The sequence below is a fragment of the Drosophila navojoa genome, chromosome X (genome assembly GCF_054131105.1).
Source record: "Drosophila navojoa isolate 15081-1374.11 chromosome X, UAZ_NAV_1.0, whole genome shotgun sequence".
NCBI lineage: Eukaryota > Metazoa > Arthropoda > Insecta > Diptera > Drosophilidae > Drosophila > Drosophila navojoa.
The window spans coordinates 2998516-3014433 of record NC_142895.1 but is presented as its reverse complement, the minus strand read 5'-3'; the positions used below and the strand labels follow the sequence as shown (position 1 = coordinate 3014433).

The 15918-nt window shown below is 42.0% G+C and overlaps 1 protein-coding gene across 5 annotated transcripts in view; it reads left to right on the top strand.

Annotated features, from left to right (window-relative positions):
- LOC115564686 (smoothelin-like protein 1) overlaps positions 1–15918 on the top strand; it is a 51116-nt gene that overhangs the window by 3601 nt on the left and 31597 nt on the right. For all 5 annotated transcript variants that reach the window (XR_016197344.1, XR_016197343.1, XM_089263862.1 and 2 more), the window contains exons 2-5: positions 1005–1084; positions 11472–11853; positions 12680–14797; positions 14969–15349. Coding sequence is in view for 3 of the 5 variants with exons in the window: in XM_089263862.1 (XP_089119988.1) it covers positions 1028–1084; positions 11472–11853; positions 12680–14797; positions 14969–15349 (2938 nt within the window). In the remaining 2 variants the exon portion in view is untranslated. The remainder of the gene's footprint in view (positions 1–1004; positions 1085–11471; positions 11854–12679; positions 14798–14968; positions 15350–15918) is intronic.

The window sequence follows — 15918 nt, the reverse complement described above, 5'->3', positions numbered from 1 at the left end:
TATTTCTCTCATATATAACCTATAGACGTACATATGTGTATGTATGTATGTATGTGAACACTCTTGAACGTCAGCTACGTATTTGTTTGTGATGCCAAATGGCAATTGATCGACTGGCACATACCCTGTACTTATACATATGTATATTCATACATATATATCTCTATATTTATGATTGCTCTCATGCCTGAACTATGATTTAGTGTTTACAACAAAAATAAGCAGCAGTTGATCGACTGGCAGATACCCTGTATTTGATGATTGACGTTAAACGAAAGTCAGCAAGTCAGCCTGAACTATACTTCATAGCAGAAGAAGCTGAACTTGCTAAGAAATGTACCTGATCGACGAGCAGATACTCTGTGCTTGATTTTTCTCTTGGTCCGAAATACTTAAGAGGCTTGAACTGTAAATTTTAAATATCCTAAAACTTACTACACATCATATCACATCATGCTTAGGTTTCGACCCCTGAAGGCCTTAGAGTTCCGATTTCGGGCTGGCAAACAACGTAAAGCTGATCGACTTAAAGATACCCCATCATACATATACATATGTATATATAAAATATATAAATGTATATGTACATACATATGTACACAAATTGTAAGCCTGAATTGTAATTTTCCGTGTTGCAAGTCATAAAAGCAGAACTGATAGACTGCAGGATACCCTAGGTTAGTTTTTCCAGAGTAGCTCATATGCATTAATCGAAAATGATCGCCTTGCAGATACCCTATGACTCACTCAGCGTGTCAAGTGAAAATGAATTTGCCTAATAGACAATCTACTAGGTATACCCCAGGCACCCTAACATAAGCAATAACAGTAAAAGTTTCTTCAGGTAGATTTTCAAGGCATACATTACCTAAGTGTCAGGCATACCCTTAGCACTATGTGCACAGGGTGTGCAATTGTGAATTGCATCATCTGATGGCCGCCTTCAGATCATCAGACATTTTCATTTTACTCACATGCTTAATGGTTTTCTCCTTTTGTTATAGTTCTTTTTTTTTTGTCGCCTGCCATGGAACTGGAATGCGATTTGGGTGCCATACAAAACGAGGAGCTGCTAAGGAAAATGGTAAGCGATGTGAAAGTACAAGTAACGAAATTACATATACATACATACATACATGCATACATATATATAGACTTGCAATTGATATGTGCATATATTTGGCTTGGGTATATACATACATACATACATACATAAGTGGGTCAGATCTTTGGCGTAGCTCTAGCCTGGCGTTGCTCTACCTTCTATGCGAATCTCAGCTGAGCTCCCTCGTTCGTTGCTCTGTCTCTCTGGCTGGACTTGGAGCCACCTGTTGGCAAGTTCATTGGCTCTCCGCTGTGGCTGGATGCGTCAGTCATTGCCTTTAAAGCGCAGACGGACAGAGACAGAGTGGAAGAGTTTCGAGAACTAGCTATGGAGATTCACTCACACACACACACACACACATAGATGCATGGATGACGAGCCCAGGCACCCGGTTCAACCTGACCAAATTGGGTCATTTATGGGGTTGGCGTGGCCCGGCTCGCGGCTAATGTGTGTGGGCCGTCAGCGCTGAGCTGGCTTAGACTCAGCGGGCCAATTATCGTTAAAAAGTCATTAAAATAGAAGTTGTTTTTTTTTATAGCATTGATGACGTCGCCTCTAACTTGGCCAAAATGATGTACGAGCAGCGACAATAGCGAAACATCTATATTAATAATAATAACACTAATAAATACGTAAAATCTACAAAAATAGCAGCAGACGTTAATCAGCCCACGCAGCAGCCGTCGCAACGTTGGCGCTGACAGCGACGGCGACAGCGACGCTGACGGCGACGACGACGGCGACAGCGGCCACGTCTGAGTCGCGTTTTATAGCTATCTTTTTCTGCTGCCGCTGCCCCTTCTCTCCCTCTCGCTCTCTCTCGCTCTTTCGCCGTTTGGCTGATAAAGCGATGATGACTCATCGCCACATGAATCAATTTCGTGCAGCATCTGAACTCGCCTGACCGCCACTCCAAGCCACAAATCCAGTTGGCCGCCAGGCTCCTTCGGAGCGCATTGCACCGATGACGCCACAGCTTGCCGTAGCCTGTGCCCGCAGCTCGATGCCCGATGCCTGATGCTCGGTCAGTCAGGCAGCATTAGCGAGTGGCAAGTTTTTCTGTTCTTATACCCTGCAATTCCCATGGCAAATGCACGCTGAGCGGGTATACGCTTACATACATACATATGTATGTACATATGTATATGTTAAATATAGTCCATATAGTCCTACGCACCCATAGTTATACATGAGTACAGTGTGATATATGCACATACATATGTATGTATGTATGTATGTATATCATGTCTCAATAACTTATTTAGTAACCTGATCGCATATGCATATGAAAATATTGTTAATAATAACAATAATACAAATTTGGTGTATATCGATAAATATCGATTATGCATTTAGTCAGCTATTAGGAAGCATTATGTGTCGATAGCTCAGTCTTAGGCCCTCTCATCAATATGCGCTGCTCTCTCCCAATAAATTCGATAACATACACCATATTTATACATCAAGTTATTTATCGATAAATGTACCAATGCTTTGCTTTGCTTTGCTTAGACTGTCAAACCCAACTGCACAGGTATAGAGCATCTTCTAGTCGTTTGTAGAACCGCCTGGAGCACTTGAAATTTATTCGTTGTTTTTATTATTATTTTTTTTTTTCAAACATTTGCGCGTTGGCCGCTTTACAATTGCGCCAATCTCTCGGCCATGATTTGAAGCCAGTGTGTCGCGTGGGCCGCGGCGCTGACGTTGACGCTAACTGCATGAAAAATAAATCAATAAACCTGAGCCGCAATTGGCACACAGAGACACCCGCTATGGCCATCTGTCTGTCTGCCAGTTGGCTACATACATACATACATATGTATGTATATAGCTAGCGCAACAGCCTGCAACAGTTGCCACCAGTTCACATGGCACTTGGCCAAATGCAGCAGCAGCAGAAGCCGCAGCAGCAAGTGAACAGCATTAAGAAAAAACTCTCATACATTGTATGTATGTACATACATACATATGTATGCATGCAGCTTTGCTCTATCTATTGGCTATTGCCATATTGTAAATTGCTTATCGTCTATCGTTTATCGGCTGCTAGTCTAGCCACGACGTCTGCGCAGCGTCTGCATGACTAACTTTTTTTTTCTGTTTTTTTTTTTTAACATTTTGCGTTTCTCTCATTTCTGTTTTGTCTGCGCGCAGCTTAGTCTGAGTTACGATTTTTTGCCGCGTGGGGGCGTCTTTGGCTGTTGACAAAAGCTAGCGCAATTGGCAAATGCAACAACAACAACAAGACTAATTATAATAATAAAAACACCTACAAAATATGTGCATATGTATGTATGTATGTATGTATGTATATGTAAATGCCATTCAAGTGATTTATATTATTATTTTTAATTGTAATATACATATGTATGTATGTATAATACAAATATCACACCGATTGATTGGTCAACTGTGCACTGGAACACGTTTGCCGTAATTTTGCTGTTCCCTTTCCTTTTAGCCATTTGAGCACGATCGATTAGCTATATCCCACTGGCAATATAATTATGGATATATGTATGTACATATACATACATATATGCACATATATGTATGTATGTGTGTGTAGGTATGAGACGTCGCATCATTAGCCAAAAACTGAACTGTAAACAGTTGAAGTTGAATGTGCTTTAGCCGCGCATGGCTAACTAAAATGGCCCTAACTAAAATACATACATACATACATATGTATGTATGTAAATAGAACATAAGTTATACATAACGAAACTTAATGGAGTTCTCCACTAAATTGATAATACTAATACATACATATGTATGTATGTAGCTCTAAGCATTACTTCAATATTTTCTCAGTATTTTCACTATAAACACAGACCGTAACTGTGTATTAATTACGGCTTAATTATCATTTGTATTTGTATATACATATGTATTCCGATATAAACAATACCAAAATTTTATAGCGTAATTTGAAACTCGATTTACTTAGAAGAACAAAAGCCTTAACTGAGTCAAAGTGCAGTTAGTCACACACACTCTGAGCAGAAAAACCAATTCTGCCTACTCTCCTATGCGCAAGCTTTAATCGGTAGTCGATGTTGTCCTACAGAACAAAAACAACACGCCGTTACATATTGCTATAGTTGCTGTTATTGTTGTTGTTATTGTCTTTGGCAAAAATTCAGCTGAGCTGCTGCTGCTGCTGCTGCTGCTGCGGCAGTTCGTCTTGTTCTTGTTCTGTTGCTGGCTATATTTGAGCCGCTGTTTTTGTTTTGTTTTGTTTTGTTTTGCTTTACACACATAAAAAGTCAGCGCAGCGCAGCTGACAGCGGCCGCTGCACTGATAGTGGGGGCAACTCAGAGACGCACACACACGCACGCAAGCCAAGGCGGCGGCAGCGCACGCACACACAAGCACGCATAGTATTCGATCGGCGGCGACGACGACGACGACGACGACGAAGTCGCTGTCATCTTCGCGGATTGTTTTTGTTGTCGTATTCGGTCATATCTTTGCTCACTGACTGCGCTGCGCTGCGCTGTCGTCATCGACAGCGCTGCCGCTGGTGCGGCTGCTGTCTAAGCTTCGGCCCGGCTGGCCGTCCACTTTACGCGGCTTTGATTCTGAATGGGCGAACTTCAGTCTGATTTTGGTGCTCGATCGATTGCAACGTGCCGACGCTCGGTTTAAAGAAAAACAACGAAACTCAACTCCACACACACACACACACAACAAGAAGAAGACGAACTCGAGGAAGAAGCAGCAGCAGCGGCAATTGTTTTATTTTTTTTGTTTGTTTGTCTATATGTATATGTATATAATTTTGTTTTTGTTTTGGAGCGACATATGATTTATATTTTTGCCAAACGAGCTTAAAGAACCTAAAGCCAAAAGCCAAAAAGCACGAATTATTAGCGAACGGCAAAAAGGATTAGTCACACCCATTCATTACTCAAGTGTTTATACATATGTACGTGTGTTTGCCGGTAACAAAAATTCAAAATAAAAAGAAGTAAATAACAATTCAACGAACCCAACTCAACGAAACAGAAATTCGATCAAAAAAAGGCGCAGAGGAGATTTTAGCGAATTGTTTTTTTTTCTGCTTTTGTCTCTCTCCCTCTGTCTTTTTTATACCTGCCACATATTTTGCGTGTGTCATTTGGAGGAGCCACTGCGATTAGTTCATCTATAGACAGGTAAATTTACAGCACACACACACATGTATATATACACACACACATGCACACACGTTTGCCAATAACTTTCACACGTTCAAGGCAAGCAAAAATTCGAATTTTGATTTTGCATAACAGTTAGTCAGCAACGGCAACTGCGCTGCGCGCGTCGCTGCCGGCACTAGTGTCAACTATTCTTTTGTTTTTGTTTTTGTTGTTTTTTCTTTGCGTTTCTTTGCTTGTAAACAAACAAAAGGCTCTTATCTTCGGTAGAAGGAACCTGAAAATTAGATTAGAAATGCGAATTTATGAATATGAACGATCGTGTCATCATTTATATATTTATTTTTTTTTGTATGTATATATTTTTATCAAGATTGTCAGAAATACATATATATATATATATGTGTATATATTTTGCTATTCTAATCTCTAAATGAATCTAATTACAGTGAAACCTGTTTCACAGCTAGCCCCAGGGGCAGTTGGCCTCGCTTCGCTTTGATTTTCGATTTGCAATTAATTTGTTTAGCCTGAGGGATAATGGGTAGGAGATATATGTATGTAGTGTTAGCTTGATCAATGCTCTAACTTTGTATTCCAGCACCCACTCGGAAAGTATATGGTGCATTCATCTATTAAATTCAATCTATAATTTCCGTTTCAATGTTTTCTTTCCTAGCACTTTGTCGGCTCGTTTATTTTTACTGATCAATGATTGTATATAATTTGAGATTTATTATTATTATTATGGAGCCATTCTATTTTAGAACAGAGCTAAAGCTTGTCAGCTCTATACAAAGCAAGAGATTTGTTATTATATTTTTTGGTTATCTCTTATGTACAATTTATTTGAATCTACAAAAAATGATACTCAAATGGGTAGATCGAAGCGGGGATCTTACGATCTAGCCAAATAATACGACATCAACAATGTGAGAAACTTTCTATGTGGGACCTTCCCAGCCGGCGCGCGATAACGATTACGATAACTTGTCACTGACATGTCACTTGACGGGCGCCATCAATCAAACATGAAAGAAAAAGAAGAGAAGAGAAATATATGAGAAAGATATCCAATTGGAGATTAGCTTTAGGCTTCGCATTGCATTTCGAGTGTTTTGGGTAAATTGAATTGTTTAATATGCGTGATGCGATGACGACCTCGAAATAAAAACAAAAACGCTCTAAATTTCAAGAACAGACGCCGCATGTTTTATTCACCCGGGCAATGTCACAGCAGCTCTCCCCAGTGCCCCCCTCTCTCTCTCTCTCTCTGCAAAAAGAAAGGTGAGAGGCAGAGAGAGAGAGAGGGAGAGAGGGAGCGGTAGAAACGTTAAAACAGCTGAAAGCTGAAAACAAACTGAACTCTAGTCTGAAATCGACTCGAGCACAAGTCAAAAGCAAATAATAACAAGAAAAAACAGCTAGAAAATGTTTTAGAATACATCATCTAGAAGCAGAGATACCCTGTAATGTGACTTCAAGCTTATTGTTTGTCTTTGGCGGTTCTGTTTCTGTGTGTCTCGTATTTGACAGCATGAGCACTGATATGCATGAGTGTGTCTGACGTATGAGATACCCTGTAAATAGTCTATACAGACATTAGCTTCTGCTTAGCTTCTACTTTGTAAATCTAATCAGCTTTTAATTTATGTTTTATGTTTCTCTAATGAACTTTTGTACTTTTGTCTACCTGAGGATACCCTGTAAATAGATTATGTGAATTTATGGTGTGGTTGTTTGCTCTAAATGCAATTTTTTAAAGGTTTTTTTGCTTATTATATGTGTCTACAAAGAGATACCCTGTATAGAACATTTTCTATATAACTTTTATAATATTTTATTATGATCAGTTTTGCATAGATATAAACGAGAAAATACTCTAAAAGCGTATCACTTTGTATGTGTAGCAACATATACCTCTTTAATATTTAACTAGTTCTACAGGGTATATTGCAAAACATGCGCAGTTTTAAATTGTTTCAATTTCGATTGCCGCTTCGCAGGTGCTAAAAGCACAAACAAAAGAAGAAGAAAATTGCAAAAAAAAAAAAAAAGTGGAAGCAACAGTGTCGCTGTTGGCGCCGCCGTTGACGCCGACGTCGCTGTGACACAATTCGCTCCAAGCGGCGAATTAACGGCGCGCCGTGGTGCGACGCAGCGGCCGGCGAATCGCAGCTAGGCAAATCGCGATGCTCGCCTCGCGATTGCTTCTCGCCCACTTGGATGTGCATGCAGCCGAATTGAATTGAAACGGAATTGAAATGAAACTGAAATGAAATTGAAATAGTTATAAATAACAGCTGACGTCGAGAAGAGTTGCGAACGGCACACACACACACACACACACACACACACACACGATCAATTAAGAGGACAGTGCAAAACGGTTTTCTCGACGAATTGAACTGATTGTCAATGTCAAATGTCAGTTAAATGGCGAAACGGGCGACGCCAGATGGCGTGCCCTGGTGCATGGCGCTGGCAACAGGTGTCGCTGCTGCAGTGAGCCAAAGTTTATACTGCACGTCGGCTTATCGTTTCACATTCTTGGCTGATAAGCGGCAAGCGGTTGGCCGATTGCGGGTTTATCGTATGAGCAATGCGAAATTGAGGTCTGGGCGAGCGTTTTATCACTCGAGTGGGCAGATAAATGGGAACTTACTTAACGCTTAAGCGTGAGACAATATGCATGCAAGTTATGTTTAGTTAAAGGTTAAAGAAGTCACTAAAAAAATGAGAGTGAGTAGATCTATGTTTATCTAAGATTTCAGTTTGGGAAAACATAGAAAATCCGATTTTAATTCTATATAGTAAAACTAATGAGAATGTCACAAAATTCCATTTGGTAAAATATATATTTTAAAGCAGCCAGTGAAACGTTTACGAATATATAGAAACAGCAACAGTTATGATAAATATTATAATAACTAACAGAGTTAACGGCGAGAGGTAAATTTAAAGTCCGCTACACTTCAACTTTTGACTACATCAACTCAGTGCAGCCAGTGAAACATTTACGAACGTGAGAATAGGCCATAATACACACGCCTACACAGTGTTAACAAAATCAGTTACTTCCACTTCAATTGAAATCTGCTCAACAAGGTCACAGCACACGCCCACCCACTCTGATTGCGTCCCCTGTCTCCTCCGCCAACGCCTTCGCCTTCTTCTCCTTCGCTGCATTGCATCCTCTTCCGTCAACGTCGAATCGTTCGTTTCCTTTGCTATGGGGCACACTTGTTCGTGTCTTGGGGCATTTGACTCAATTAAATTTGAATCAATTTTAATTGCAATAGCAAAAAGATTTTTGTTTTCATTTTCGTTTTCAATTTTTTTCTGTTTTTTTTTTTTTTTTTGGCAACAACAATTATATTGCATAGACGAAATATACAAAATATTGGCGACCTCCAAAGCTGACACGACAGCTAACAGAAAATTAACGAAAAAACGAAAAAATAAAAAGCAATTAAATAAAAAATAATAATTTATCAGTATTCGCAGCGAGCTCGCATCAGCATCAAATCTCGCATATGTCACGTCATCAGGCGCAGCAGCAGCAGCGCAGTCGGCGTCGCCAACGCCGTCAACAGGTTGCGACGAGGTGCGACGACGGCAACGACGGCGACGGCGGCGAATTCAACTGGTTATCACAAGCCGCTTTATAGAAATTACGTCATCTGGCGAATGTCGCTTGACGGCAAAGCGGCGTTTCAAGATGCTGACGCCGACGCCGACGCCGACGGCGACGCCAACTGAGGCTAAGCGATTGCCACGCGAACAGTTGTTCCTGGGCGAAAAGCTTTCGCTTCGCCTTGAAAGCCTTACTCGGCCTTCCTCGGCCACTTCGCCTTGATCGTGAAAGCTCAAAGCTTCAGTCAGAGGCAAATTGAAACTTTTTTTAAAATTTATTTATTTATTTGTGGAGTGAAAGTTTCGCTGCTGCTGTTGATTTCTGTATATCTCATATATCTTCAGGTAGAATTTCATAAATTTAGTCACCGGCTTTAGTGCTTATCTTGGCTGTCTGTCAAATTTGACAGTCAGTTAACACTTGGTTTGTTTTATTGGCATTGGATGCATTTGAAAATGTTTCTGAAACTTGTGAAGTGCATGTCAAAATTGACTGATATTACTTTTGACTATGTATAAATGTGTGTATTACTATTGTTATTACTATTATATATATGTACATACATATATGTATATTCAGTTTAGCTGTAGTAGTTCTAGCAATGCTTAACCATTTCCAGTAGGAAATCTTATAGAACATTTATATTGGAGGCCCCGAATATCGATTACGGAAATTGCTGAAAAGTTAGACAAGAGTTTTGTTTATTAGTAAAACAAACTTGAAATACAATTTATTACAAGTAGATATAGATATAGATAGTCTGGAAGTTATTGTTACTTAGTCTACAGATGAGCAAATATACAAATATAAATATACTCAAAGCACTCTAAGTTATTGGAGAAATATATAGAGAAACTGAGGCAATTGGCATTGAACTTGGGGTTTCTCTAGTAAACAATTATGGGAAATATGCAAAGCTTTGCGCTAGAAAGTAAAAATCCACTATAGATACATATTTATAGTCTATGACTTTAGGAAGTAACTGATATAACTGTCAAGTTCATTAGTTTTCTATAAATCGAGTGGAACTTTGCGCTTCAAATGATATGACAAGCAACTGGAGACAGTACGAATTACAAATTTGATTTATGATGTGCATAGTCAGTTGTATACCTACACCTATCTATATACATATATGGTATATATGAAGTTTTTTAATCTAAAAAAAAAATACTTTTTGCTATAAGCATCTAAATTTAAAACAGTTAACAAAGCTTTTGTTGTTGTTGTTGTTGCTTTGCTCTATTGTTGTTAATTTTGGCATATTTTCCGCTTTCGATTGTGTTGAGGTGGCTCGGCTTGGTTTTTGGTGGGTGATATCACCGCGCACCACCAACACCACCAGCACCACCAGCGAAACCTTTTGTCAATTTTGTTTGCGAATGCTCGAGCTGAGCAAATCTCTCGATTTGACTTAACTTACAGATAATCATCACGGTAATGACAATGACAATCATAATCATAATAATGCTAATGAATAATGAATCTAAATACTAATATGTATATATGGAAATTTTCAATCTGTTGACAAATTGCGAACTTCTGGTGCTTGAATGCAAATTCAGTCTACTACACTACCTAGCTGAAAACTTTTGTATACCCTATAGTTGATAAGACTGCGGGGTATATCAGTTTCTCTATGAGCAGTGCATGTGCAGAGGATGAAGAATGATGTGCAGGGGATTAAGTATGCCTATAGGGATTATATATGACTAATTTGAAGCCATAAAGATATCTAGTTCTATATAACTATCTATCTACACACCTGTATCTTTCTATCTATCCATATGTTCGTCCATCATAGCAACTTCGAGCTTTAAGTATTACCTTTCAAGATTTCCATGTCAGCAATGTCCATATAAATCAATCGATAACAAATTCTATTGGTATCAGTATAGATCCAAATAAAGGTAAACTTCGATACGTCTCTTGTTATCTAAAATGTATTACAAATGTACATAATTTACGGGTTTTAACCTATATTAAGAATTTTGATAATGCACCTTAAAGCAAAACCAAGCTATGCTGCTAATAGCTCGTCGTTTATAGATCATAGAGCTAACCTAACTATCGTAACTTGAGAGCTACTAAAGCTAACGCCCTGAAATTCGTCGCACAGAAGACCTACTAGATAAGGCCCGTAATAAAATAGATTTCATAGAAATTAGCAAAGTTATATATATAGACTATGCACTGTACAATTTATGATATTATGTCAGAACTTTTTAGGAATCACTCAAGCAAATTATAGTGAAATTGAATCTGAATGTGGGCAAATGAAGTGTTGTTACACATAGGCTAATGCAAATATACATACATATGTATAGCTATATATATGTATATATATGAATGTAAGTCAGTTAAAGTCAGGTTTTTTTGTTTTATTATTTTATGTACGCCAGCTAATTGGCGAACGAGACGAGGCGTCCAACGCGTCCATAAAAGGCGCAGTTTCGCCTCAACGTGAACAGCGCGTGGGCCACAGTGAGCCGGTTCAATTAGCCCAAGGACGTCTCTCTCTCTCTCTCTCTTTCTCTCTCTTGATACACATATACTCTATATATACACTCTATATTGCAGTGGCAGCAATCGGAGGATAGCGAACGCAAGCGGCAAATCCGTTCGCATCTTTACAAGTTGCGTGAATCGCGTTTGAGAAATCTCTATAGACACGAACCGGATAATCTAACGTTTGCGATGTCGGAACCGAATGGTAATACTCTATCTGGTTATGCTGGCAAAGATCCGCTGGCCACCAGCCACGGCGATGCGCTGCTCGATCAGAACTTTCAGAGTCTCAAGTCGAAGGAGGTGCGCGACTCGATGAGTCCCACGCACGAGCTCAAATTCCATTCGATGAGTCTGACCCAACCGAATAGCACCGGCTGGGATGTTCAGACCTCGTCGGAGGTGAGTCCCGATGGACGTGCCTATCGCACCGAAACTCTGGCCAAAACTGATGGTAAGCCAAAGCATTTCAATTTTCGATTTAGTAATACCCTGTACCCAGTGCAAATTATTGTCAATGGAGATCTAAACACGTCCGACCGATTGCATAGAGCGGCAGTATCTGGTGAATCGTGCCGACTACATTAATCGATATACGTACATTCGATAGTTATCGATCGGTATTGCTTATTTCCGTTATTCAATTAGATATTTTGGAGATGCTATGGGCTTTACGCTCATGTAGAGATTCTAACAAATATCGATAATTATCGATATTAACTTCCTGCAGTCTCAGGGTTTCTTCGATAGTTTCCGTTTATTCAATTATATATTTTAGAGATGTTATGGGCTTTACGCGCATATAGAGATTCTAGCAAATATCGATAGTTATCGATATTAACTTCCTGCTGTCTCAGGGTTTCTTCGATAGTTTTGGGCTTTACGCGCATATAGAGACTCTAACAAATATCGATAGTTATCGATATTAACTTCCCGAAGTCTCAGGTTGAGTTTTTAGGCTTATTACAGGGTATATTGGGTCAATAGAACTCCATAGAAGATTGCTGAGAGATAGATTGATTGATTTAAAGCATAATGCATATGTGTATATATCGATATATCGATATATGTACTTAACTAATTCAAGATATATACACACATGCGTGTGGCTGGGTACAGGGTGTCTGCTAGTCGGTCACTCACGACTTCTAACATCAATGTGTTTAACTCTGTGTGTAACTCCTGCTCTGTTTGTTTGTATGTCTCTGTGCCGTGATCAACCCAAAATACCTAACTCAAACCCCACCAACTCGTACCGCCACGATCCACTCATGCGATAGGTGTTGAGAAGCTGAATGGTGGCGGCATAGCCGAATTCAAGGGCCGCAACGAGCAGCGCTCGAGCGCCTCACATCAGGGCGACGATAAGAACTACGTGAAGCAGGCGGCGGAGAGCTCCAATACCCATCTGCAGGAGAAGGTTGTCTTTGGCGATGAGAGCAACGGTGGCCGTACCGAAATGAAAATGAGCTCCACCTCATCCTCGTCGACCTCCAAGTTTGTGTCCTCCTCAACCGTTGAGTACGGCAATGATGATGTCGCTCAGCCGCGCTATTTGCTGGACAATCAGAGCACAAATCGCCAGCAGCGAGAGCAGCGTGAGCAGCGTGAGGTGCGTGAGGTGCGTGAGCAGCGGGATCGTGAGGAGCAGCGTGTGAAGGAGGAACGATTCCAGGAGCATCGACTGCAACAGCAGCAGGAGCAAAGGGAGCAGCGGGAACAGAGGGAGGAACGCTTCTCCGAGAGCCGTGAGCAATTGAAGAGCACACGCAACGTGGAGACCCAGCAGCATTACGAGGAGAACAAACGCTATGTGGATATGGACAAGGCATCGCCCGAATATCAACGGCATGTGCAGCACCTGATGTCACAGCCAGGCGAGATCATCTCCAATACGGTTGAGTATCCCAAGCCGAATGTCAAAATGATTACCACGGTCAAGCGTCTGCCGGACGGCACAATTGTCAAGAACAAGCGCTACGAAACAGAGCAGGTAACTCCCTCCCAGACCCAGACCCAGACGCAGACCCAGACACAGACCCAGACTCAGACTCAGAATAATCAGCGACGCGTGCAGGAGACACGCGACGTGGTGGACAATGCTGAGCCGTTGGTGCGTCGCCCCTCCGAGACGGCCGAGGAGCTCGTCAAGCAGGAGAGCTACTCGACTGTGAAGAAGTCAAGTCGTCGCTACTCCACGGAGACCACATCGGAAACCGTGCAGGAGTACGATGATCGTGCACCACGGCCGCAGCACGGCCGTCCGGAGGGCACTCCAGCCGCACGGGCAACGAATCCCGTACAGGAGTTCCCCAACCATCGTCCCAGCACGCCGAATCGCTCCAGCGATTTCTCGACACACGGCTTCCCCTCGGTGCGGGGCAACAAGCCCACGCAGGAGTTTGCCGGCCAGCGACCCACCACCGAGGAGTACGTGGTGGTGAAGTCGGAGAAGAGTCGCAACGTCAAGCAGAGCAGCAGCAGCACCTCGCAGCGCACCGTCGAAACGGAATTCGAGCCCAGCTGGGAGCAGCCACAGAGTCCGCGACGTCCGACGCATGTCGAGGATTTCAGCACACACGGTTTCCCCTCGGTGCGCACCGACCAGCCGGACGCGGAGCTGCCCGCCAGCCCGAGCCGCCGGCCGGAGCGCATCATTGAAACGCAGGTGGAGCGCGAGCGTCGCCCTCAGCAGGTGAACGCCAGTCCGAGGCGCCCGCAGCAGGACACGGCGACAAAGTCGCCGACTCGCAAGCCCAGCCGCAGCACCACTGAGACCACAAGCACCGCCAACACAGTGACGCGCCGCCAGCTGCAGAAGGAGCGGGAGGTGGATGCAGCGCATCGCGCGTTCGCCGCCTCGCTGCGCAGCAGCTCGCCAGCCGACAGCGTTGGCTCCACGGGCTCCCACCATCCACGGCGCGACAGCGGCCAGACGCCGGAGCCGCATGCGCAGCGTCAGGCGCCGCGCTGGAGCATCTCGTCGAGCAGCACCAATCGGCGCTCGGGACGCGAGGGCTCCCACGACAGTCATGCGCCCTCCGAGTCCAGTCGCATCAGTTCCACCACGGTCACGCGACATGTGGGCGTGCCCAAGACCATTGCCAAGACAACCGTTAGCAAGCAGCAGCAGCAGCAGCAACAACAAACTGTTGTCAAGACACGCAGCGTGCAGGGATCGAGTGAGACGATTGATCTGACGCCGCAGCGTTTGCCCAAATCGCCAACAGCAAAAACAACAACAACGACAACGACAACGACAACAACAACAACAACGATTGGCAATAAGCCAGCAACACCAGCAACACCAACAAAGCCAGCAACACCAACAACTCCAACAACTCCAACAACTCCAACAGCAACTTCAGTTCCAGCTAGCGAGCCGTCTCCTGTGACAGGTACGAATTAGACCAAGAAAAAAAAGAAAACGAAAAAAACAAGAATATATATATATATATACACACACATACAACCAATACAAATACAACACACACACATACACATACATACATACCAACATAATATCTATTATTTTCGGAAATATCTATGTATATGAATGTATCCTTCAGATAACCAATCACAGTATACGTATGCTACTACTAAGCCAGACGATATATTCTCTTTGCCACCTACCAAACCTACAACACCTATTATTAACAACAACAACAACAACAACAACAACAATGAAACTACAACAACAACAACACTAACAACCAAGAACAACAAACCCTCAATCTCAACACCAAACGACGAATTGTTAACTAAAACCAAGCTGAGCTCAATTGAGGCAACAACAACAACAAACCCAACAACAAACCCAACAACAACAACAACAACGAGCGCCGTACACGAACCACCCTGTGTCCGTCGCACTTACTACAAGCTGGGCCCAGCCGCTGCGACAGACGAGGCCGACATAGCCAAGGCGGTAACAAGTACTGAGACCGTTGGTAAGGCCTAAAAAAAAAAACAGAAAAAAATACAACAACAACACACAAAACAACCAACAACAAACAACAAACAAAACGTGCAACTATCTTCTCCAAACCCAAACAACAATTTTAATATATAAAACCTACCTTAATTAACTACACTTGATAAATACATATATGCATATATATATATATATATACTATCTATATACTATATACATATATATTTTTTTTGGATCTTTGCTAATAAAAATTATTTAAAATACTATAAAAATACACAAAAAAAAAAAAAATATATAAAAAAAAACTGCGAATGTGCTATGTTCTATGTTCTGGAAATACACCTACACACACACACCTATACACCTACACACACACACACACACACACACCTACACACACACACCTACACACACGTACAAGTATTTGCTGGGTGGGTTAGCCAAAAAACTAACGGTAATACTAAAACATGTAGACAGCTCTTATGATTGTTGTACGGTAAAGTCTGCCGTACCGTACCCCGTGCCTATTAACTCCATATAAGAATTTTATACGCCTGCCTGCCTGCCTGCCTGACCTAACACGCC